This window comes from Balaenoptera ricei, chromosome 17 (genome assembly GCF_028023285.1).
Source record: "Balaenoptera ricei isolate mBalRic1 chromosome 17, mBalRic1.hap2, whole genome shotgun sequence".
Taxonomy (NCBI): Eukaryota; Metazoa; Chordata; class Mammalia; order Artiodactyla; family Balaenopteridae; genus Balaenoptera; species Balaenoptera ricei.
The window spans coordinates 37,405,749-37,430,093 of record NC_082655.1 but is presented as its reverse complement, the minus strand read 5'-3'; the positions used below and the strand labels follow the sequence as shown (position 1 = coordinate 37,430,093).

The following is a 24,345-nucleotide window of genomic DNA, read 5'->3' as shown; positions in this document are numbered from 1 at the left end:
ATAGTGTGGAAATAGTATTACTGTACAAGAAATACACTTTTGTGGATTTATATTAGAAGTTGCTCACTTTAATCATGTAGCTTAGCATAAAATTCCATTCCTTTGTGATTAATTAGATATTTAGTTTCATTGGAAAATATTAAAGCATGAGAGTACACACTAATGCATAATATGTAATTGATTTTATTCTCTCAGGAGTAAAATATGGTTTAAAAAACATTTTCCCCTTATGGAATAGAGAAAGGTTTAAAATGCATTGAAGGGGACCTTCATGATGGCAGAGGAGTAAGACGTGGAGATCACCTTCCTCCCCACAACTACATTAGAAATACATCTACATGGAAAACAACTCCTACAGAACACCTACTGAACGCTGGCAGAAGATCTCAGACTTCCCAAAAGGCAAGAAACTCCCCACGTACCTGCTTAGGTGCAAAAGAAAAAAGAAAAAACAGGGACAAAAGAATAAGGATGAGACATGCACCTCTGAGAGGGAGCTGTGAAGGAGGAAAAGTTTCCACACACTAGGAGCCCCCTTCACTGGTGGAGATGGGGAGGTGGGAGGGAGGGAAGCTTCGGAGCCATGGAGGAGAGCTCAGCAACAGGGGTGCAGAGGGCAAAGCAGAGAGATTCCCACACAGGAGATCGGAGCCGACCAGCACTCACCAGCCCGAGAGGGTTGTCTGCTCACCCACCGCTGCAGGCAGGGGCTGGGAGCTGAGGCTCAGGCTTCGGAGGTCAGATCCCAGGGAGAGGACTGGGGTTGGCTGTGTGAACACAGCCCGAAGGGGGCTAGTGCCCCACAGCTAGCTGGCAGGGAGTCTGGGAAAAAGTCTGGACCTGCCTAAGAGGCAAGAGACCATCGTTTCGGGGTGCGCGAGGAGAGGGGATTCAGAGCACCGCCTAAACAAGCTCCAGAGACAGCGTGAGCCACGGCTATCAGCATGGGAAACACAGATAGGCATGAGACACTAAGGCTGCTGCTGCCGCCACCAAGAAGCCTGTGTGCAAGCACGGTCACTGTCCACACCTCCCTGCCCGGGAGCCTGTGCAGCCCGCCACTGCTAGGGTCCCGCAATACAAGGACAACTTCCCCGGGAGAACACATGGCGTGTCTCAGGCTGTTGCAACATCATGCCGACCTCTGCCTCCACAGGCTCGCCCCGCATTCTGTAACCCTCCCTCCCCCCAAGACTGAGTGACTCAGAGCACCCTAATCAGTTGCTCCTTTAACCCCCTCCTGTCTGGGCAAAGAACAGATGCCAGATGACTACCTACACGCAGAGGCAGGACCAAATCAAAAGGTGAACCCCAGGAACTGTGCAAACAAAGAAGAGAAAGGGAAATTTCTCCCAGCAGCCTCAGGAGCAACGGATTAAATCTCCACAATCAACTTGAGGTACCTGCATCTGTGGAATACCTGAATAGACAACGAATCATCCCAAAATTGAGGCAGTGGACTTTGGAGCAACTGTAGACTTGGGGTTTGCTTTCTGCATCTAATTTGTTTCTGGTTTTATGCTTATCTTAATTTAGTATTTAGATCTTATTATCATTGGTAGATTTGTTTATTGATTCGGTTGTTCTCTTCCTTTGTGTGATTTTGTCTGTATAGCTTTGCTTTTACCATTTGTCCTAGGGTTCTGTCAGTCGTGTTTTTTTTTTTTTAAGTATACTTTTTAGCACTTGTTATCATTGGTGGATTTGTTTCTTCGGTTTGGTTGTGCTATTCCTTCTTTCCTTCTTTTTTTATTTTTAATTTTTTTATTTTTAATAATATTTATTTTTTATTTTAAATTTTAATAACTTTATTTTATTTCCTTTCTATCTTTTTTTTTCCCCCCTTTCCTTCTGAGCCGTGTGACTGACAGGGTCTTGGTGTTCTGGCCGGGTGTCAGGCCTGAGCCTCTGAGGTGGGAGAGCCGAGTTCAGGGCACCGGTCCACCAGAGACCTCCCCCCTCCACGTAATATCAAACGGCAGAAGCTCTACCAGAGCTCTCCATCTCAACGCTAAGACCCAGCTCCACTCAGCAACCAACAAGCTACAGTGCTGGACACCCTATGCCAAACAATTAGCAAGACAGGAACACAAACCTACCTATTAGAAGAGAGGCTGCCTAAAATCATACTAAGTTCACAGACACCCCAAAACACACCACCGGACGTGGTCCTGCCCACCAGAAATACAAGATCCAGCCTCATCCACCAGAACACAGGTACCAGTCCCCTCCACCAGGAAGCCCACACAACCCACTGAACCAACCTTACCCACTGGGGGCAGACACCAAAAACAGCAGGAACTACGAACCTGCAGCCTGCGAAAAGGAGACCCCAAACACAGTAACTTAAGCAAAATGACAACACGCAGAAACACACAGCAGATGAAGGAGCAAGGTAAAAAACCCACCAGATCAAACAAATGAAGAGGAAATAGGCAGTCCACCTGAAAAAGAATTCAGAGTAATGATAGTAAAGATGATCCAAACTCTTGGAAATAGAATGGAGAAAATACAAGAAACGTTTAACAAGGACCTAGAAGAACTAAAGAGCAAACAAACAATGATGAACAATACAAGAAATGAAATTAAAAATTATCTGGAAGGAATCAATAGCAGAATAACTGAGGCAGAAGAACAGATAAGTGACCTGGAAGATAAAATAGTGGAAATAAGTACTGCAGAGCAGAATAAAGAAAAAAGAATGAAAACAATACAGGACCGTCTCAGAGACCTCTGGGACAACATTAAATGCACCAACATCGAATTATAGGGGTCCCAGAAGAAGAAGAGAAAAAGAAAGGGACTGAGAAAATATTTGAAGAGATTATAGTTGACAACTTCCCTAATATGGGAAAGGAAATAGTCAATCAAGTCCAGGAAGTGCACAGAGTCCCATACAGGATAAATCCAAGGAGAAACATGCCAAGACACATATTAATCAAACTATCAAAAATTAAATACAAAGAAAAAATATTAAAAGCAGCAAGGGAAAAGCAACAAATAACATACAAGGGAATCCCCATAAAGTTAACAGCTGATCTTTCAGCAGAAACTCTTCAAGCCAGAAGGGAGTGGCAGGATATATTTAAAGTGATGAAAGGGAAAAACCTACAGCCAAGATTACACTATCCAGCAAGGATCTCATTCAGATTTGATGGAGAAATTAAAACCTTTACAGACAAGCAAATCTAAGAGAATTCAGCACCACCAAATAAGCTTTATAAAAAATGCTAAAGGAATTTCTCTAGGTAGGAAACACAAGAGAAGGAAGAGACCTACAATAACAAACCCAAAACAATTAAGAAAATGGTAATAGGAACATATATATCGATAATTACCTTAAATGTAAATGGATTAAATGCTCCAACCAAAAGACATAGACTGGCTGAATGGATACAAAAACAAGACCTGGATATATGCTGTCTACAAGAGACCCACTTCATGCCTAGGGACACATACAGACTGAAAGTGAGGGGATGGAAAAAGATATTCCATGCAAATGGAAATCAAAAGAAAGCTGGAGTAGCAATTCTCATATCAGACAAAATCGACTTTAAAACAAAGACTATTACAAGAGACAAAGAAGGACACTACATAATGATCAACAGATGAATCCAAGAAGAAGATATAACAATTGTAAATATTTATGCACCCAACATAGGAGCATGATGTCAATACATAAGGCAAATGCTAACAGCCTTAAAAGGGGAAATCGGCAGTAACAGAATAATAGTAGGGGACTTTAACACCCCATTTTCACCAATGGAAAGATCATCCAAATTGAAAATAAATAATGAAACACAAGCTTTAAATGATACATTAAACAAGCTGGACTTAATTGATATTTATAGGACATTCCATCCAAAAACAACAGAATACTCAAGTGCTCATGGAACATTCTCCAGGATATATCATATCTTGGGTCACAAATCAAGCCTTGGTAAAATTAAGAAAATTGAAATCGTATCAAGTATCTTTTCCTACCACAACACTATGAGACTAGATATCAATTATAGGAAAAAATCTATAAAATTACAAACACATGAAGACCAAACAATACACTACTAAATAACCAAGAGATCACTGAAGAAATCAAGAGGAAATCAAAAAATACCTAGAAACAAATGAAAATGAAAATACAATGACTCAAAACCTATGGGATGCAGCAAAATCAGTTCTAAGAGGGAAGTTTATAGCAATACAGTCCTACCTCTAGAAACAAGAAAAATCTCTAATAAACAGCCTTATCTTACACCGAAAGCAGCAGTTAGAGAAGCAAGAACAAAAGCAGTCAGAGAAGGAAACAGAGAAGGAAGAACAAAAAATCCCCAAAGTTAGCAAAAGGAAAGAAATCATAAAGATCAGATCAGAAATAAATGAAAAAGAAATGAAGGAAACGATAGCAAAGATCAATAAAACTAAAAGCTGGTTCTTTGAGAAGATAAACAAAATTAATAAACCATTAGCCAGACTCATCGAGAAAAAATGGGAGAAGACTCAAATCAGTAGAATTAGAAAAGAATAAGGAGAAATAATTACTGACACTGCAGAAATACAAAGGATCATGAGAGATTAGTACAAGCAGCTATATGCCAATAAAATGGACAAGTTGGAAGAAATGGACAAATTCTTAGAAAAGCACAACCTTCGTAGACTGAACCAGGAAGAAATAGAAAATATAAACAGACCAAACACAAGCACTGGAATACAGACTGTGATTAAAAATATTCCAACAAACAAAAGCCCAGGGCCAGATGGCTTCACAGGCAAATTCTATCAAACATTTAGATAAGAGCTAACACCTTCCTTTTCAAACTCTTCCAAAATATAGCAGAGGGAGGAACACTCCCAAACTCATTCTATGATGCCACCATCACCCTGATACCAAGACCAGACAAAGATGTCACAAAGAAAGAAAACTACAGGCCAATATCACTGATGAACATAGATGCAACAATCCACAACAAAATACTAGCAAACAGAATCCAACAGCACATTAAAAGGATCATACACCATGATCAAGTGGGGTTTATCCTAGGAAGGCAAGGATTCTTCACTATATGCAAATCAATGTGATAAACCATATTAACAGATTGAAGGAAAAAAGCCATATGATAATCTCAATACATGCAGAAAAAGCTTTTGACAAAATTCAACACCCATTCATGATAAAAACCCTCCAGAAAGTAGACATAGAGGGAACTTACCTCAACATAATAAAGGCCATATATGACAAACCCACAGCCAACATTGTTCTCAATGGTGAAAAACTGAAACCATTTCCACTAAGATCAGGAACAAGACAAGGTTGCCCACTCTCACCACTATTATTCAACATAGTTTTGGAAGTTTTAGCCACAGTGATCAGAGAAGAAAAAGAAATAAAAGGAATCCAAGTCTGAAAAGAAGAGGTAAAACTGTCACTGTTTGCAGGTAACATGATACTATACATAGGGAATCCTAAAGATGCTACCAGAAAACTACTAGAGCTAATCAATGAATTTGGTAAAGTAGCAGGATATAAAATTAATGCACAGAAATCTCTTGCATTCCTATACATTAATGATGAAAAATATGAAAGAGAAATTAAGGAAACACACCCATTCACCATTGCAACATAAAGAATAAAGTACCTAGGATGAAACCTACTTAAGCAGACAAAAGACCTGTATGCAGAAAACTTGTAAGACACTGCTGAACGAAATTAAAGATGATACAAACAGGTGGAGACATATACCATGTTCTTCTATTGGAAGAATCAACATTGTGAAAATGACTATACTACCCAAAGCAATCTACAGATTCAGTGCAATCCCTATCAAACTACCAATGGCATTTTTCACAGAACTAGAACAAAAAATTTCACAATTTGTATGGAAACACAAAAGACCCCGAATAGCCAAAGCAATCTTGAGAAAGAAAAATGGAGCTGGAGCAATCAGGCTTCCTGACTTCAGACTATACTACAAAGCTACAGTAATCAAGACAGTATGGTACTGGCACAAAAACAAAATATAAATTAATGGAACAGGATGGAAACCCCAGAGATAAACCCATGTACATATGGTCACCTTATCTTTGATAAAAGAGGCAAGAATATATGGTGGAGAAAAGACAGCCTCTTCACTAATTGGTGCTGGGAAAACTGGACAGCTACATGTAAAACAATGAACTTACAGCACTCCCTAACACCATACACAAAAAGTAAACTCAAAATGGATTAAAGTCCTAAATATCAGGCCAGACACTGTAAAACTCTTAGAGGAAAACTTAGACAGAACACTCTATGACACAAATCACAGCAAGATCCTTTTTGACCCACCTCTTCGAGAAATGGCAATAAAAATAAACAAATGGGACCTAATGAAACTTAAAAGCTTTTGCATAGCAAAGGAAGCCATAAACAAGACGAAAAGACAGCCCTCAGAATGGGAGAAAATATTTGCAAATGAAGCAACTGACAAACAATTAATCTCCAAAATTTACAAGCAGCTCATGCAGCTCAATTTCAAAAAAACAAACAACCCAATCCGAAAATGGGCAGACGACCTAAATAGACATTTCTCCAAAGAAGATATACAGATTGCCAACAAACACATGAAAGGATGCTCAGCATCACTAATCATTAGAGAAATGCAAATCAAAACTCCAATGAGGTATCACCTCACAGCAGTTAGCATGGCCATCATCAAAAAATCTACAAACAATAAATGCTGGAGAGGGTGTAGAGAAAAGGGAACCCTCTTGCACTGTTGGTGGGAATGTAAATTGAAACATCCACAGTGGAGAACAGTATGGAGGTTACTAAAAAAGTAAAAGTAGAACTACCATATGACCCAGCAATCCCAGTACTGAGCATATACCCTGAGAAAACCATAACTCAGAAAGAGTCATGTACCACAGTTTCATTGCAGCACTATTTACAATAGCTAGGACGTGGAAGCAACCTAAGTGTCCATCGACAGTTGAATGGTTAAAGAGGATGTGGCACATATATACAATGGAATATTACTCAGCCATAAAAAGAAACGAAATTGAGTTATTTGTAGTGAGGTGGATGGACCTAGAGCCTGTCATACAGAGTGAAGTAATTCAGAAAGAGTAAAACAAATACCATGTGCTAACACATATATATGGAATCTAAAAAAGAAAAAACGAAATGGTTCTGAGGAACCTAGGGGCAGGACAGGAATAAAGGTGAGACACAGAGGATGGACTTGAGGACACGGCGAGGGGGAAGGGTAAGCTGGGACGAAGTGAGAGAGTGGCATGGACATATAAACACTACCAAATGTAAAATAGAGAGCTAGTGGGAAGCAGCCGCATAGCACAGGGAGATCAGCTCCGTGCTTTGTGACCACCTAGAGGGGTGGGATAAGGAGGGTGGGAGGGAGACGAAGAAGGAGGAGATATGGGGATATATGTATATGTATAACTGATTCACTTTGTTATAAAGCAGAAACTAATACGCCATTGTAAAGCAATTATACTCTAATAAAGATGTAAAAATAAATAAATAAATAAAAATATTATTCAGAAAGTAATCAGAGAACTTAATGAAAATATAGGTTTATTAAATTGCTATTTTCCCTTTTTTACTTTGTAAGAAAATTTATTTTTATTTCTAAACCTAATATTTATGGGAAAAAGTTTTAGCAGTCTGCAGATTTTAACATTCTATGTAATTTTCAAATTATTTTATAAGTTGTTTCTGCGCTATTCTGGGGTATACACAGAGTTTATAATCTGATATGATTTCTAAGCTTACTCTCCTAAAGGATTCCAATAGATGCTGGGTGATCATTTGATATTTTTGGTTGTAACCATAGACTAGAATTTCTTAACACTTGATTTTTTGATGTTTCACGAAACATCCCTTGATCACTTGATGATCATCTTTTATGGACATATCTGATAATTGCACCACTCACTTGGCCCTACTACATACCTGAACTTGTTGCATTGGTAGTGTTCATATGAGTCCTCAAGTAAATCATCAGCTCAGAAAGAAATGTAACTTATACTTTTTTTAATGTGCCTCCTACTGTGTGCAGCAGAATGCTTATAGTGTTTGCTGGTTTATTCCAAGAATGTGTTCAGTTTGTTAAGCAAACTAGGTTTATTAATTTTTATATTTAAATGTACTACAGTTTGTATAGCATACGCATAATGTCTTATCTTCTTGAAACCTCAATTGTCGAGAATTAGACCAGTGATTATTTCATATTTAATTTAAAAAAATACTTGTTCCCTTACCTCCTTGGTTCCTTTTTTATTTCTCTAGGACAGTAAAACAGGAGATTTATTTATGTATGGTTTCTTTTAATATGTTCAAGTTTTATTCTCAGTGTTACTTTGAAAGTAGAATATAGACTCCACTGAATTTTGTCAGAGGAGTTAGCTTTAGAAGGTAAATTATTTTAATGTTGAGAAGTTACTTTTAAATTCTACATCATGTTGGAGTTATTTTACTGTGATTACTGTCCTCACTGCCTTACTTCTTTCCTTTTTAAATGTCCTAGCCCAAGCCTGGATCAAAACAAAACAAAGTAGAAAAAACGAACGAAACTACTCTTTTTGGTTTCCTTGAACACAGCTGAGACAGGCTCACATTTTGTTAAAAGCATTACAATAGTAAGAGAATGAATTAAAACAAGTACAGAGAACACAGACTATTTGAAAGTAGTTTATCTTTAGAGGATTAGTCTTCAAACTTTTTTTCTCAGTACTTTCCTATAGGTAAAAAATTTCAAGTAAGCATCCGTAGTATATCATTTATTGATTTATACACTAAATGTGTGTATCACTATATTAATATAGAGCATGTAAGAAAATTTTAATTTTAAAGTTTAAGTCTTATTATTCTGATAGAATTTTAATAATACATCAATAATATTGTAGTGAGAGTAGTATTATTGTGCTTCATTTAAAAAGTTTAATACTTTTTTTTTTTAATATATAAATTTATTTATTTATTTTTGGCTGTGTTGGGTCGTCACTTCTGTGCAAGGGCTTTCTCTAGTTGTGGCGAGCGGGGGCCACTCTTCATCACGGTGTGCGGGCCTCTCACTATCGAGGCCTCTCTTGTTGCGGAGCACAGGCTCCAGACGCGCAGGCTCAGTAATTGTGGCTCACGGGCCCAGTTGCTCCGCGGCATGTGGGATCTTCCCAGACCAGGGCTCGAACCCGTGTTCCCTGCATTGGCAGGCGGATTCTCAACCACTGCACCACCAGGGAAGCCCTAAAAAGTTTAATACTTTAATTATAACAAAGTATTAAACTTTAATTTAGTTTAATACTCTGTTATAATAACAACTTAAAGATTTAATTCTTAATTCAGTTTATTTCAATAGTTAATTTTAATGGCTGACATAACTGAAAAGCCACCTCGCTGAGATTCATCGATCCGAGAGGGGAAATGGCATCATTGATGCACTCAGGACGCTTATTTTTCATTCTCATCCATTTGGAAACTGTCTAGTGCGTTTCCATCTTTCTTATATAAATAAGGTATTCTTTCCATCTTTAATGGAAAGATGTTGCCTTTTTCTTTTAAATAAGTTAGTGGCATCTTTATGTATTATTATTTTTTGGTTAGTGGTATCTTTAATTTGTATGTTTGGCCATGTGTGTTTTACAGGAATCTTTTAAAAGTATATATCCAAATTATGAGGATTAATTTAGTTAAAGGTACATAATATAATTTAGTTAAATGTAGATAACAAAATTTATAAATTTGATTAACTGTATATATGTAAATTGTAATATGCCACAGTTAACTGAAAACAAAGAGAGAAGGGCCCCTGCCAGTTCCTTCCTGTTATTGAACATCTACTCTTCCTTCAGTATATTTAATGTAGTATTATGTGTTTCCTTCTGACATGGGGAAGAGCCTCAGTGTTATTCTACTTTACTAAATATTAACTGTATGTCTTTCTCATTTTTAGATAAAAGTAAATATGAATAAATATTCTCATATTTGTCCCCTACAGAAATGGATGGTCTCATAGTTTTGTGCACCACATTTTTGGAGGACACTGCTATATTGGGATCCTATTATCTGGAAGTTTAGCAAAACCTAGAGAAAGTCTGTCATATGGGGCCCAGGTGGGAGGGTCCCAGGGAGCCAAGTTGAACTGAGAAAAGTATTGGCTAGTGTAAAGTATTGGCTAATGTAGTTCAGGAAATCTTCTGGGGTGGAGAATAGATTTGAGGAGTAAAAACATCATTAGCATCTCCAAATATGCAGGCTTAGGCAGAAAGGCACTGGGATAATGACCAGTAAATGTGGTAATGGAAGAAGTGAGAACCAGGTGAGCTAGGCAGAGCATGAAGGTGAATAGTTCTTGAGGAAGTAAGCCCCATGATACTCTTAAAGCATTTTGTGGCACTTTGGAGCCTATGCAGGCTGTGTAATGATACTACAAGGGCTGGGCAGGTGCAACTACTAACATTGCCTGGTTTTCTCCTAACAGGTGATTCCTTTACAAGAGAAGACACATTTCTAAATTAGAAAGGGCTCTGTGATAGCAAGAGACAAAAACTGTATTCAAATGATTTTAAGTAAAAAAAAAAGGGGGGGGGGGATATTTATTGATTCTGATAACCAAAATGGTAAGAAAGGCAAATACAGTATAAATCTTTTCTTTGGAATGACTTAGAATCAGACTCCACACCATGAGAACTCTTGTCTTTTCATGTTGGCTTCTCTTTCTCTTACTGAACATATTTTTTCTTTGACCTAGCAGTGTACATGGCTGTGGTACCTCTGGACTCATGTACTTATTAACTCTCTCTGATCAGATAGATAGTGATCTGGTCCAGTATTTGTTGAAAAAATACTCGAAGTGGTTTTTGTTTGACCTGTCATGGCTCATGTGCATACATCTTGGACAATCACTGTGGCCAAGGAGGTTAGGCATTATGATTTGCCCAGTGGTAGCCAGGTTGGGCCATGTGTCCACCTCTGTGTTCAGGGGCATGAGATATGATACCAGAATATGTAGGGATAGCAGAAACATGGTTCCTGGGGATAATTTTTGAGAGTCAGTCAGCTATCCCAATTCATGTCTACTAATTTTTCATTTTATAGTTAGTCACAGCAGCTTTAAAACACAAAATGTTGATTATATAACACTTAGACTAACTCACCTTCACGGATTTCTGTTTCGATAGGAATAAGGTAAATGGATTATGAAGGTACTGCACACATGAATGGAGGGCAGGGTGAAAAAGAATTTAGAAAGACATGGAATGCGTAAGATTGCAGACTTTATGACAGGTTTTCATTTGTTTTGTTTCTCAACCTAGAGTTTATTCAATTGGGGAAAAGGAATTAGGAGGTGTTTTGTTATATACAGTTTTGAAAATACAGTTCTGCTTTGTACAATTTATTAATTTTGCAACTTTGTTTCATTATAAACAATTTTTTAACAGATCATTAGTTATCATAACACAATCTAAAACCTGTCAGTTAATTTTAATTTTCTTTGAGAACATATTGTGATGTTAATAAGTGCATAGAAAGGTTTTCAAATATAAAGTTCTTCTTTGGAAATAAGTAAGTTATTCTAGTTTTTACACAAACTGGCAAGAATTCAGCAAAAGTTCAACCAAATTGTTTTGTATGCAGTCTTCTCCCCCCGCCTCCCTTTTTGCAGTCAGAACAAGATTATAGTTTCCAGATGAAATTCTGAATGTCACATAGTGATGACATATATTTTCCTGGTTGGCTCGGCATGAGATGCAATTTTGCATGCCATGTCACGCTGACTTGCAGAATCCAAAAGCCATTATTTCCCAAGGGGCTTTCAGGAGTGATAGTATCAAATGTAGTTTGTATTTTGATGAAAAGTATCGGGGCATTATTGCAGTTTCTATGGCAATTTGCTTAAAGGTTTATATATTATCCAAACTCCACAAATTTAAAAATAGAATTACTATGTAAAGGTCACTTTTTCTTCACGTTATTTAATTTTATATTGCCAAATAGAGTTGCCAAAAATCATCATCAGTGTAAAATATAGATCGAGAATTAAGAAGGTATAGTAGAAAAACCAGTAGATTAGTGACCAAAAAAACCAGTTTTTGACCCAGTTCCTCTCCCTTTTCAAGCTAACCTCAGACAGCCACATTTTTTATTCATTTATAAAATAGTAATAAGTATACCCAACTATCTCACAGATTTAAGTCTTGTTATAAGATTTAAATAAAGTAAGATATGTGAAAGTTCTATAAAGTGGTAAAATACAATTCAGGTAAAAAGTAAAGATGACATTTTTTTATGTTTGCATTTTAAAAGGAAAGCTATAGGGTTCAAGCAAGGTGAAGCTTATTTTATTTATTAGTTTTTGACACTGCAGTGTAATTTTATTTTTTCTTTTCTTTATTTGATCTTAATCATCCTAAAGCTGCCTTAAAACCCAGTATTTCCATTCATGCCTACATAATAACATGTATTTCACACTGATGATCTTTCTATTTTACATCTGTTTTAACTGGCTTGCTTTATTATACCAGTCTTTTATTTTTTTTTTTCTTCTTTTCTTCTTCTTTTTTTAATGGTGTCTCACATTCAGTTGCCTAGACATCTCTGTGTATCTTACAGGCCCCTAAAGCCTAACATGTATCAAATCTGTACAACTCTGTGTACTTCCCCTACCACTGTTGACCATGTTGCTCAAGGCCGAAACCCAGGACTCATCCTTAGTGTCTCCTCCTCCTGTCCCTTCTGCCTACAAGTTATATCTTGAGTCTTTTTGTTTCAATCTGTTTGTATGTTGCTTCCCTAGTCAGAACTGTATAATTTATACACAATAAAGTGTGGTGTCCTAATTAGTCTCACGGGTGTTGTTTCCAGATCATCTCATCATCAATTGTCTAGATGACAGCAAGAGTCATGTTATTAAAAATCTAAATTGGATCATTTTATTCCCTACTTGAAATGCTTTTGTGACTTCCTATTGCACTTAAGATAAAATCCAAACTCCTTACCAAGGCTTACATAGTTTGACCTGACCTAGTCTCTGTTGGGTTCTTCCATTCCATCTTTTGTCATATTTTGTTACATTGATCCTCTTTCATTCCTTCAAACACTGCATGCTTTTTCTTGCTTGGGATCTTTTGCATATTCTGTCTCTGTTTCCATTGCTCTTTTCATAACTATGTACTTTTCATACTCTGAGTTTTTATTTAAATGTTATCCTCTCAGTAAAGGAAGCTTTCCTTTTCAGTCTTTCTAAAATAGGTCTGTGCCACTCCTCAAAGATACCCTACCATAGCACCTCTTTTCTGTCCTCATAATGTTTATCATAGTTTTCCCTTCTTTTTTTTTCTGTCTCTTCATCCAGAGTGTATGTTAAGGGCTGTATTTGACTAATATACTTTTGTATTCCCAGAATCTAACAGCTCTTTCTGGCATTGAGCAAACAGTAAATAATTGTTGCATGAATGAATAAATTGTTTTTCTTTTGTTATTTTTATTTAGGGGCTTAATAATCACATTCCTTAACATTATTTACCTTCTGTCCTTTAATTGATTTAAATTGACGTCCTGTAACTTTTCAAATCTGTTCCCAGATTTCCCAGGGATATTTATTGAATATTTGGGAGAAGGTAGCAGCTTGTGGTACACTTCAGATTGGTACACATAGTCTTTCAGGATATTCCTGCTACATCAGAAATTTACGTATATTTAAAAATATTTAACTATGATAATAGTCCAGGTACAACCTGAGATATTGAGGTAAATTTTTATCTTTAGTCAGATAATCAGTAAGTATAACTTTGAGTTCTTTCAGTGTTCTTAGCTCTGTGCTAAGTACTTCGGGAAATTATGAGATTATAGAGGAACTGCCAAATCTAATTTGGGGAATTCAGTGACCATTTCTCAGGAAATGGCATTTAAGGTAGAACTAAAACAATAGGTTGATTGTGATAGAAAAGAAGTCATTTTGTTTCAGATCTGGTAACCTTCAAGTTCTTTTCTATATCTTATAATCAATTAATTTTTAATCATCATTATTCTCTGTATTTAAAGTACTTTAATGAACTTTTTAATATACATTACAACATTTAACGTGAACAGTATTCTTGGCATTGGACATAATTATTATTAACTTCTGACACTTAGATTAAATTGCTTTCCCAAAGCCATATGGCAACTGGCACAGCTGAAACCATAAGTTGACTTTAAGTGTGGTGCTTTTTGCATGGCATAGAAATGAAGGAATAATATTGTACCAAGTTGGATGATACATGCCTAAGAAGTGATTATTTTAACCAGTAAAGTCTGAGTCTCAAAATTACCTTATTTATTGTTGAAAACAAGAAGTGTAATGGATATCAGAGTACAATCTTAAATGTAGGGTTTATATAGCTCCAGTGAGAATGAACAAATATATTTTCTGAACTATTTGCAGTACCAAGATCCTTAGTAGAAATATACATTTATTATGTATTTGGTAGAAATGGAAGCCATTGCACAAGGTATGAAAAAACAGAAGAGGTATCATAGCATAGTAGTTAAAAAGCCTGGACTTTGGAGTTAGACTGCTTAGTTTCTTATTACTGTTTTGCCGCTTATCAGCTGGGTGACTTAGGATAGGTTACTTAACCTCTCTGTGATCAGTTTCCTTATCTGAAAATGGTGATAATAAGAGTAAATAATAGGGTCTTCCTCATGGAGTTGTTATGAGGTTTAAATTGGTGAATATTTGTAAAGCGCTTATAGCAGTCCCTGGCATGTAGTAGATGTTACAGAAGTTTCGGTTAAATAAAGTATGGCTCAAGATTGGCAGTTTTATGGAGTATACATGTGCTACCTGTAAAATATACATGATTACAGAAAAAAATTTTTCTCTTTTTAAAAAACAAACTTGTCTTCCTATTGTCTTTTAGATAATATGATGGATTGAAAATTAGTATATCCAGGAATCTAAGAAAAAAAAAATGGTTCTGAAGAACCTAGGGGCAGGACAGGAATAAAGATGCAGACGCAGAGAATGGGCTTGAGGACACGGGGAGGGGGAAGGGTAAGTTGGGACGAAGTGAGAGAGTGACATGGACATATATACGCTACCAAATGTAAAATAGAGAGCTAGTGGGAAGCAGCCGCATAGCACAGGGAGATCAGCTTGGTGCTTTGTGACCACCTAGAGGGGTGGGATAGGGAGGGTAGGAGGGAGATGCAAGAGGGAGGAGATATGGGGATATATGTATATGCATAACTGATTCACTTTGTTATAAAGCAGAAACTAAAACACCATTATAAAGCAATTATACTCCAATAAAGATGTTTAAAAAAAAGAAAATTAGTATATCCAAAATAGTGTGCTTTTACACTTCTAATAGCCAGATCATGCTATTTAATGAGAATTTTAAACTGACTGTGTTTTTCATTGCTTTTTGGAAAGCACTTTTAAGCCACATATAGATTTCAGCACCTCCTTTAACTTCTTAAATCATTCTATCAGCAAATTCAGCATTTACAATAAACGTGTGGCTTTTTTGGTTAATAGTGACTTGAAATATTACTTAGCAATCAGGTAATGGTGCCCCATCTGCTTGATAATATTATCATTTATTAGATAGACTTATTTTCAGACTGTGATAACATTATTTATACAACACTAATATTCTGTATCAGTAGATTTTAAAATTTGACCATAAGCAACTTTTGTGGAAACCTTTGGTATCCATGGTTTCAAAGAGTTTTAAAATTTGGTCTTGGGACTCCCCTGGTGGTCCAGTGGTAAAGAATCCGCCTTCCAATGTAGGGGATGTGGGTTCGATCCCTGGTCAGAGAACTAAGATCCCACATGCCGCGGGGCAACTAAGCCCGCATCCTGCAGCTACTGAGCTCGTGCGCCTCAGCGAAGATCCCACGTGCCGAAAACTACAGAGCCCACACTCTCTGGACCCCACGCGCCACAACTAGAGAGAGAAAACCCTGATACCACAACTAGAGAGAAGCCCTCATGCCGCAATGAAGACCCCGCGTGCTGCAATGAAGACCCGACGCAACCAATAATAAACAAAAAAATTTGTCTGCATTTAAAAAATATATATTTATAGAATTTATTTTCTAGAGCAGTTTTAGGCTCACATTTAAATTGAGGGGAAGGTTCAGAGATTTCTCACATATTCCCTGCCCCTACACATGCATAGTCACCCTCATTATCAAAATCCCCCACCAAGGTGGTACATTGTTATAATTGATGAATTTATATTGATCCATCATTATCACTCAAAGTCCATAGTTTTCATTAGGGTTCACTCATGGTGTTATACGTTCCTTCAGTTTGGACAAATGTATAATAACATGTACCCTCCATCATAGTGACATACAGAGTAGTTTCACTGCCCTAAAAATTCTCTGTGCTCTGCCTGTTGTTGCTCCTCTGTCCTTCCTAACTATTGTCTCCATAGTTTTGCCTTTTCCAGAATGTCATATATTTGGAATCATACAGTATGCAGCCTTTTCAGATGGGCTTCTTTCACTTAGTAATATGCATTTAACTTTCCTCCATGTGTTTTTATGGCTCATTTCTATTAAGTGATGTGTAATACTCCATTTTCTAGATGTACCATATTTTTTCTAGCAGTTCACCTACTGAAGGACATCTTGGTTGCTTCCAAGTTTTGGCGATTATGAATAAAGCTTCTCTAAACAGCTGTGTGAAGGCTTTTATGTGGTTGATCTACATTTAAATTAGTTAAATTGGCAGAGTTCTGTAATAAGTTTATGTAGCCATTTTCTTCTCATAACTGCTAAAATATAAAAGAATAACAATGAAGTCCAAGTAAATGGAAAGTAAATTAAAGTGTGTTTTATTTTAAAAATTATAATAGGTAATTCATTGTTGTAAAACATTAATTCTGAAATATACAGTAAAAAGTTAAACACCTCCTCCCCCTTACCCCTCATCAATTCCATTTTATACTGTCCTCAGAGGTAACCTCTGTCAAGGGTTTGTATTTTACCCTTCTATAACTCTTTCTATGTATGAGATAGACAAATACATGCTCAAACTCACATACTGTTTTAAAAACATATTTGGATTATACTACACACATATATATATATATTTTTTTCACTTCATAAGATATCAAAAATATGATTTCTGTCATACGTTTAACTGTTCCTCATTTTTAAATGATTGAATTACCATCCTTATGACAGGTATTTCAAAGTTAATTGAACCATTTCCTTTTTGATGGACAGATAAGTTGCTTAGCACTTTCTTTCTCCCCTTACCCCTCCCTCCCTCCCTCTGTTTCGCTGTTTCAAATAATACTGCTGATACTAAACATTTTTATAAATTGTTGGTATGCATGTCTCATATGTTTTAGTATTTCTGTAGCATAGGGTCTTAGAAATGAGATTATTTTTTATAAAAACTTGCATGTTTAAATTTTGATAAATACAAAATGTCCTGTCTTGTAATTCCACTCTGTGGACTATACTTATTTATATTCCCTGTATACGAAACATTCTAACAAGGAGCTTAGATAATGTCAGATTTTTAAAAATACAAACTAACTCTTTAAAATGTTTGCCAAATGACAGTTGAAAAGGATATCTGTTTGTTGCCTTAATTTTTCATTGTTAGCAAAGTTGAGCTTCTCTTAATAAGTTTATTGGCTAAATTATATTTTTCTATGAATTATCTGTTCATATTCTTTTCCATTTTTTGTTGTTGTTTATCCACATGCTACTTGGATATCTTCATCTGAACATGTAATGAAAACCTCAACATGACCGTTCTAAAACTAAATTTCTTTTCCTCTTGATTCTCCTCCCGTGCAGCTCCATTCTTCCGTTTGATCAGATGTACAGCCTTGGCGGCGTCCTTGGTTTGCTTTTCTCTCTTACTGAACTTCTAGTCCATCAGTAAATCGTGTTGGCTGTATCTTGGAAATGGATACAGGAATTCACTGTTTCTTCCTACCTCCATTGCTACTACCATCTCTCACAACTTGTCTTCCTGTTTTAATACTTGATCTATGTAGACAGTTTTCTGCACAGTAGCTAGAGAAATTCTCTCAAAATATGTCCATTAATTTCATGAATGTATTTAGAATCCATCTTCATATTCTGGCTCCCTCGAAGTAAACCCAGCCTCCTTACCATGGCCTATGTAAGCCCTGTATGGTTTGGTCTCTGTTGATAGCTCTGACCTTGTCTCCCACTTCTCTCTTACTCTGTTCTAGCCATCCTTGCTTTTATACTGTTGCTTGAAAATCCTAAGTACACTCCCATCCTGGGCCTTCACATTGTTGTTCCATCTGCCTAGAATGCTCTACTTCCAGCTCCATGGGTCTCTCTCAAACTGTTTTTGTTTCTTTTAAACAAACATTTTTTGAATTTCTAATATGTATAATGTGGTAGACTGTGGGATTATGAGAATAAAAGGTTTATGCTCCATGCTGTTAAGATATTGTAAATCTGCAAATATGTGACCCAAATTGAGAGGAGGGGGAAAGTATGCCTAGATACAGCAATTGTCATTCTCATAGTCGTGATATGGTAGCAGTTACTTTGGAGACCGTCCTATGATCATCAAACTTAACTTAGTAAAAGCCTTGAAAAGCAAGATCTGATTTATTTATTTTATGGTATTTAAAATAGCACCTATAAATTATATGTTTGCATTAACTTAAAATATATAAATACATATGGATCTGTCCAGATATAATATATTGTTATAAATAATTATTTAACTTCTGAAATTTACATTATAAAAATTGTCAAAGTTCTCTAAGTTCTTTATTTTAGATGAACAAAATTTTTCATAACATGTAACTGCCTTTTATGTGATCAATGCTTCTTTTGGTTACCATCAAAAAAAAAGAAAAAAAGAAAAAAATGGAGAGATACTATGAGTAAGCTTTTGTTATCAGGAAAATTCACATACGGGAAGATACATTTTGTATCAATTTTGGATGAAGCAAGTGCTTTGTAGTTGAATTTTCTTTTTCATCAAGTAAGATTTTTATTGATGTATTAACTTCATGCTGAGAAACGAACAGATTGTTAGGTTACAGTTTAATAAATTTTCACAATGTAAACACATCCATGTATTAAAAAAATAGAACATTACCATTGCTCCACAAACCTACCTCCCAGTTATCAATCCCTGACAAGAGTCATCAACACTCTCTTGAGTTTTAACAGATTAGGTTTGCTTGGTATTGAATAATTGTAAAAATCAGTAATTCTTTAAGATAAAATGATCTAATATGATATTTTATAATCTCATATAGAAGTTTTAATTTTAAACAAGGAAAGAAATTATATTGGAAGTATTTTCTGTATGTTTATGTGAAACTATAAGGTACATTTATGTTGAATAACTCTAGCTATTCTTATTCTTAGAATCCAGACCATTGTCAGTTCCTGTGAAAGCCATGCTGAATATAGCTGAAGGCTGTAGAAGTCCTGAAGAAAGAATGAAAGAGTTTATTGGAGTAGTATGGAATGCAGTAAAGGGTCTCACACTGCAGGTAAAATGAAAGTTAGAATATCATGGTTTTAATTTTTATGATTCTTTTTAATTTTTAGTACCTTTAATATTGGTAAAAATTTTCTCACTGGTGACACTCATGTATACCATCTCATTTTCATAATTTAAATGAAAACTATTGGTACACTTTGCATATTATTAATAAAATGATATGAAACACATGCTCTTCCTGATAAAGTTATAAAATTACACAAATTTTGAAATGTTATTTGAATTAAAAAAAAATTCATTTTACTTTTTGTTTCTTTCAAGCATTATTTGAAATATTTTAAATGGTCAATATACCAATAACATTCTTATCTCAGTACTGAAATAAAAAACTTAGTTGGAATTAAAATGAAAGGGTTATCTAATTATTTTTCCTACCTAATTACAAACCAAATATGAAAATGATAATTGTAACTATCTATTTTATTGTTATTAAATTTTCTTCTCACTTATTTTCACTTTTAAGTACACATAATTTAATCTTACTGAATTACACTTCTTCCAGATCATGTTTTAACTGATGAAAATACACAATTAAATGCTTATCTCATTTTGTAGGAATTAGGTAAGGGTAACTCAACAGTTTTTCAGTTTTTGTATAGATTTTTTTCCTCTTTGAAATGAGATATGAAAGACTGATAACAGAGGCATCTTTATAGAATTTTATGTGTACCAGACAGTAATATCTAAGTACTGGGGCCTTTCATTTCTGTTTAAGATGTAGAAAATTGCAAAAGAATGTTGCTCCCACCTTATGAACAAGAAAGAACAAGGTAGATGATCTCTAAAATTAAACCAGGATGCTTCACCCACCTAAACTGCAAGATAATAAATATGTGCTGTTTTTAGCTGCTACATTTGTGGTAATTTGTTATGCAGAATAGAAAAGTGATACAAACACCTATGCATAGCTATAATATAGTCTGATTACTATAACAAAACCTTATTAAATCACTTTTTAGAAATATATATAAAAACATCTCCAGTTCCCTAATATCATCATGTAAATATGATTACAGTTGATCCTTGAACAACATGGGTTTGAACAGTGCAGATCCACTTATATGTGGATTTTTTTCAATACTTCAGTACTACCTGGTCCGTGGTTGGTTGAACCCGTGGATTCAGAACAGTGAATACAAAGGGTGGACTGTAAAGTTATATCTGGATTTTCTGCTGCGAGGGTTCAGTGACCCTAATCCTTGTTTTGTTCAAGGGTCATCTGTATTTGAAATACTATTTAATACAAGAGCCAGTAACCTGGGTTTTGACAATCTTTTACAGCCTCTCTTTTCTGAGCATGCTGCTTATATAAAATTAAGAGAAGAGGGGGGAGAGAGAAAGTGTTTTTGTCATTCTTTTGTTGTTGACTTTTTCACAGACATCAGCTATGTCTTACCAATCTCTGCCAGCATGAGGCCTTTGCTGTTAATATTATCCTAATAACTCCTCGTGTTGACTTACCTGTGTTCCTCCTCTAGAGGTTCCTTTGATGCAGTGGTGGCGTGAGATAGGAAGGTGAGACAACATGAATGCAGGAAACATTTAGTGCCTTTACATTGTTTGAGATTGATTGTAGAAGCAGAAAACAGACAGTGTTCTTAAGATATTGCTGAACATTTATATTCAATGTTACTTTCTTTAATCTATAATAAAGACTATCTCCTTATGATCTCTTCCATTGTATATCACTAAGTCCTTGTATAAACATTTACCCATGCCACATGATAGAGCTAACTAGACCATGTGTGGTTTTGCTCCTGGTAACTATTTATATTTATTCACTTAATTATATGTAGCTTCTCTTATGATAAGATCTTTAATCTCAAGGGACATATATTACTGATGGGAATGAGGATGGTACATGGGCAACTGTATCTCAGTTTTATTCTTTTTCTCAATTTGGTCAACCTCAATCTGCATTCTTAGCTTACTCCAGTCTGTGGTCATAAAAAAATAAACTTAAGAAGTCTTTCTTATTTCTTGTGTTTCTACATAATGCCTTACTGACCTTTATGTGGTCCTCTAATTGCACTGTTTTAACACATTCTGTTTCTACTATTTAAATCACCAATAAAATAAATGTTTTTTCCCTGATGAGTAATACCCATCCTCTTGTTATGTATTATTTTGTAATCTTCTAGAGAGAGTAATCTATGGTGTATTTAGAAGTCAATAAATGTAAATGCTAAAGTGATTAGTAAGTTAAGAAGACGAGTAACTACTTTGAACACATATTTCTACTATAATTATTATATAAATAAATAACAGTGAACTCATCTGATTATAGTTCAATCTGAGGTTCTAAATTATAGTTTGACACAAATAATATTTCATGGAAGAAAGGAATAATCCAAATATTATTAGATCTCTTTCTAGCACTTTACCTTACATGTCATTTTTTCGTTAGCACTGTACTTTAAGCCAGTTGTATTCAGAAGTTAGTTGTATTTTGATTTCATTAAACTGGGACCAAAAACTGTGGTAGGAAAGGTATGTTTTCTTTGTGTCTTTTCTGAGACTTATTTAGTGTGTAATAGATTTTCATGGACATATCTCTTAAATTTTGATGTCTATGCTACTACAAAAATTTGCTTTCTTTTGACTCTCATCTACAGCTTTCTTTTCCTGGCAACACAGCTCCTTTCTTTTTTTGCTCAGTTTTCTTCCTCTATTCTAGTGAAAGTGCTTTGATACCAAAATAAGCTTATATAGTATTCATTTCATATGTATGAAATATGTATATGCAATATATATATATAGAAATAGAAGTTCTACTATAGTGGGACTGTAACAGATCTCTTGGACTTTATGTGTCTTTTTAATATTAATTATCTTGTACTTTCCTCAGAAATGTAGCTCTGGAGTTGATGAAGAGGTGGAATATAATTTGAGGATTGGCTCCAAGGCCCTATTGCTCTTTAATATGTCCTACTTCACTTTATGGAAGTCCTTATATCCTTTCTGTTAAACATTGTATTTCCCAAAAATTTCTGTTGGAATATAAGTATTTACTTAACGATCATAAGCATGTTAACCTTTTAGTACCCTAGTATAAACTTGTTTATTTTTTAAAACAGCTAGTTGCCTAGTAATACATTATAGAATGCTCTTTCCCTCCATTTTTCTTTCATTCATTCTCACATTCAGCACTTAACATTTGCTATAGATCATGCTAGATGCTGAGGAGACAAAAGAAATATAACAGTTCTGTTGGTCTAGCAGTATAAAGGCAAAGAACCATTCTATGAAGCATTTTGTGGGGAGTGTCTCTTAGATCCCTTAGAAAACTCTTATGATCCAAAAAAGAAAAATGGAGATGTCAAGGTAAATGTCATTTACTGAAAGGATACCTAGGGCATGCTCTGCCAGGTTCGTGGTGAATTTGGATACTCTCTCAGATTAGTATTTATTGATTTATAGAATTAGATGACTTTATAGCATTCTCCAGAATATAATAGCTATAAAGAATATATAGCTGTTTGAAGTTTACTTTGGTTCTAAATATTATTTCATGATGATATAAGTAATTGTATCCAAAATAACCTCATTCCCTTTAACCATTCCATTAAAAAAAAGGACTAATTTAGTGTAATTACCCATTTTTGATATCGTTTTGAGAAGTCGTTGTAACAGGGACTAAGAAAGCTAGTATTAGGTTACCTGATAATTTGACGGCTCTAGGAAAATCTTCCAATTTAAGATTCCAAGCAATATGAGATTGTTATGATATTTGTAAGCCAATAAGTAAACACATGAATATTCCGCAACATAAGATATTCTGGCGAACAGCCTCCTCTGCCCAGGATGAAGTAACAGGGACCAGATTTCTCTTGCTGCCTGAAACAACCAAAAAATGGATAAAGTATATTAAACAATGGTTTCAAAACGCTAGATGATAGGGAAAGTTAGACAGCAAACCCTGAGAGACTTAAGGTAAAGTCACCAGAACCTAGTGACTTATGGATTTGGAGAATAAGAGAAAGGAGGGAGTCTTAATTGGCATTCCAGGTTCTGATCTGGGTAGATAGTGATGCCATTACATGATAGGAGAAGCAGCTTTTCAAGGTTAGCAGCAAATTGGGAGTTTGAATTTACACATGTATTTGAAATGCCTGTGAGATATCCAGGTATCTCTTAGACTGAATATTCATATCTGGAGTTTAAGGAAGAAATATAATTTTGGAAATCATCTACAGATGGTTATAACTAGGAGAATTCAGAAAAGTATGTTAAGTTGAAAGAGCAGTGGGCCAAGCAAATACCATTTCCAAAGTAGTCAGTATAAGAGAAAGTATCCTTGAAGCAAACCCTAAAGGAATCATCAGAAATGTAGAAGGAAAGGTCAGAGAGTTCAAGGAAGCCAAGGATGTATAGAATTTCAAGGAGCCATTGTTCAGCACTATCAGATTCTGGATGTTAACTCTGGGCTTAACTTTGTTTATCTGTAATATGAAATGGCTAGATTAAGTAATGTTTAAGATATTTCCAATTCTAATGTTCTTATGTAATTCTTTTGGTTCTTTTGCTTGTTTTGTAATGATGCAGTGCCTTCATTAGCTTTATCACGAACAATGAACTTAATCTTTTATGTCATTATGGATTAGTTATAAGTAAAGATACTGATGTTGCTCTTTTTTTTCCTTCTTTCTTTTTTTTTTATTTTTTATTTTGGCTAAAATACACATGTAACATTTACCTTAACCATTTTTTTAAGTGCACAGTTTAGTCTGTTGTTCCTCAGTTGACTAAGCTTATTGTGTATAAATTAACATTTAATTATGGGAGTACTAAATTATATATATTTGTATAGATTATTTTGAAAATGATC

General features: G+C 35.3%; 1 protein-coding gene across 11 annotated transcripts in view; it reads left to right on the top strand.

Annotated features, from left to right (window-relative positions):
• VPS13B (vacuolar protein sorting 13 homolog B) overlaps window positions 1–24,345 on the top strand; it is a 766,991-nt gene that overhangs the window by 326,253 nt on the left and 416,393 nt on the right. For all 11 annotated transcript variants that reach the window (XM_059902238.1, XM_059902239.1, XM_059902241.1 and 8 more), the window contains exon 22: window positions 19,379–19,506. In XM_059902238.1, the coding sequence (XP_059758221.1) occupies window positions 19,379–19,506 (128 nt within the window). The remainder of the gene's footprint in view (window positions 1–19,378; window positions 19,507–24,345) is intronic.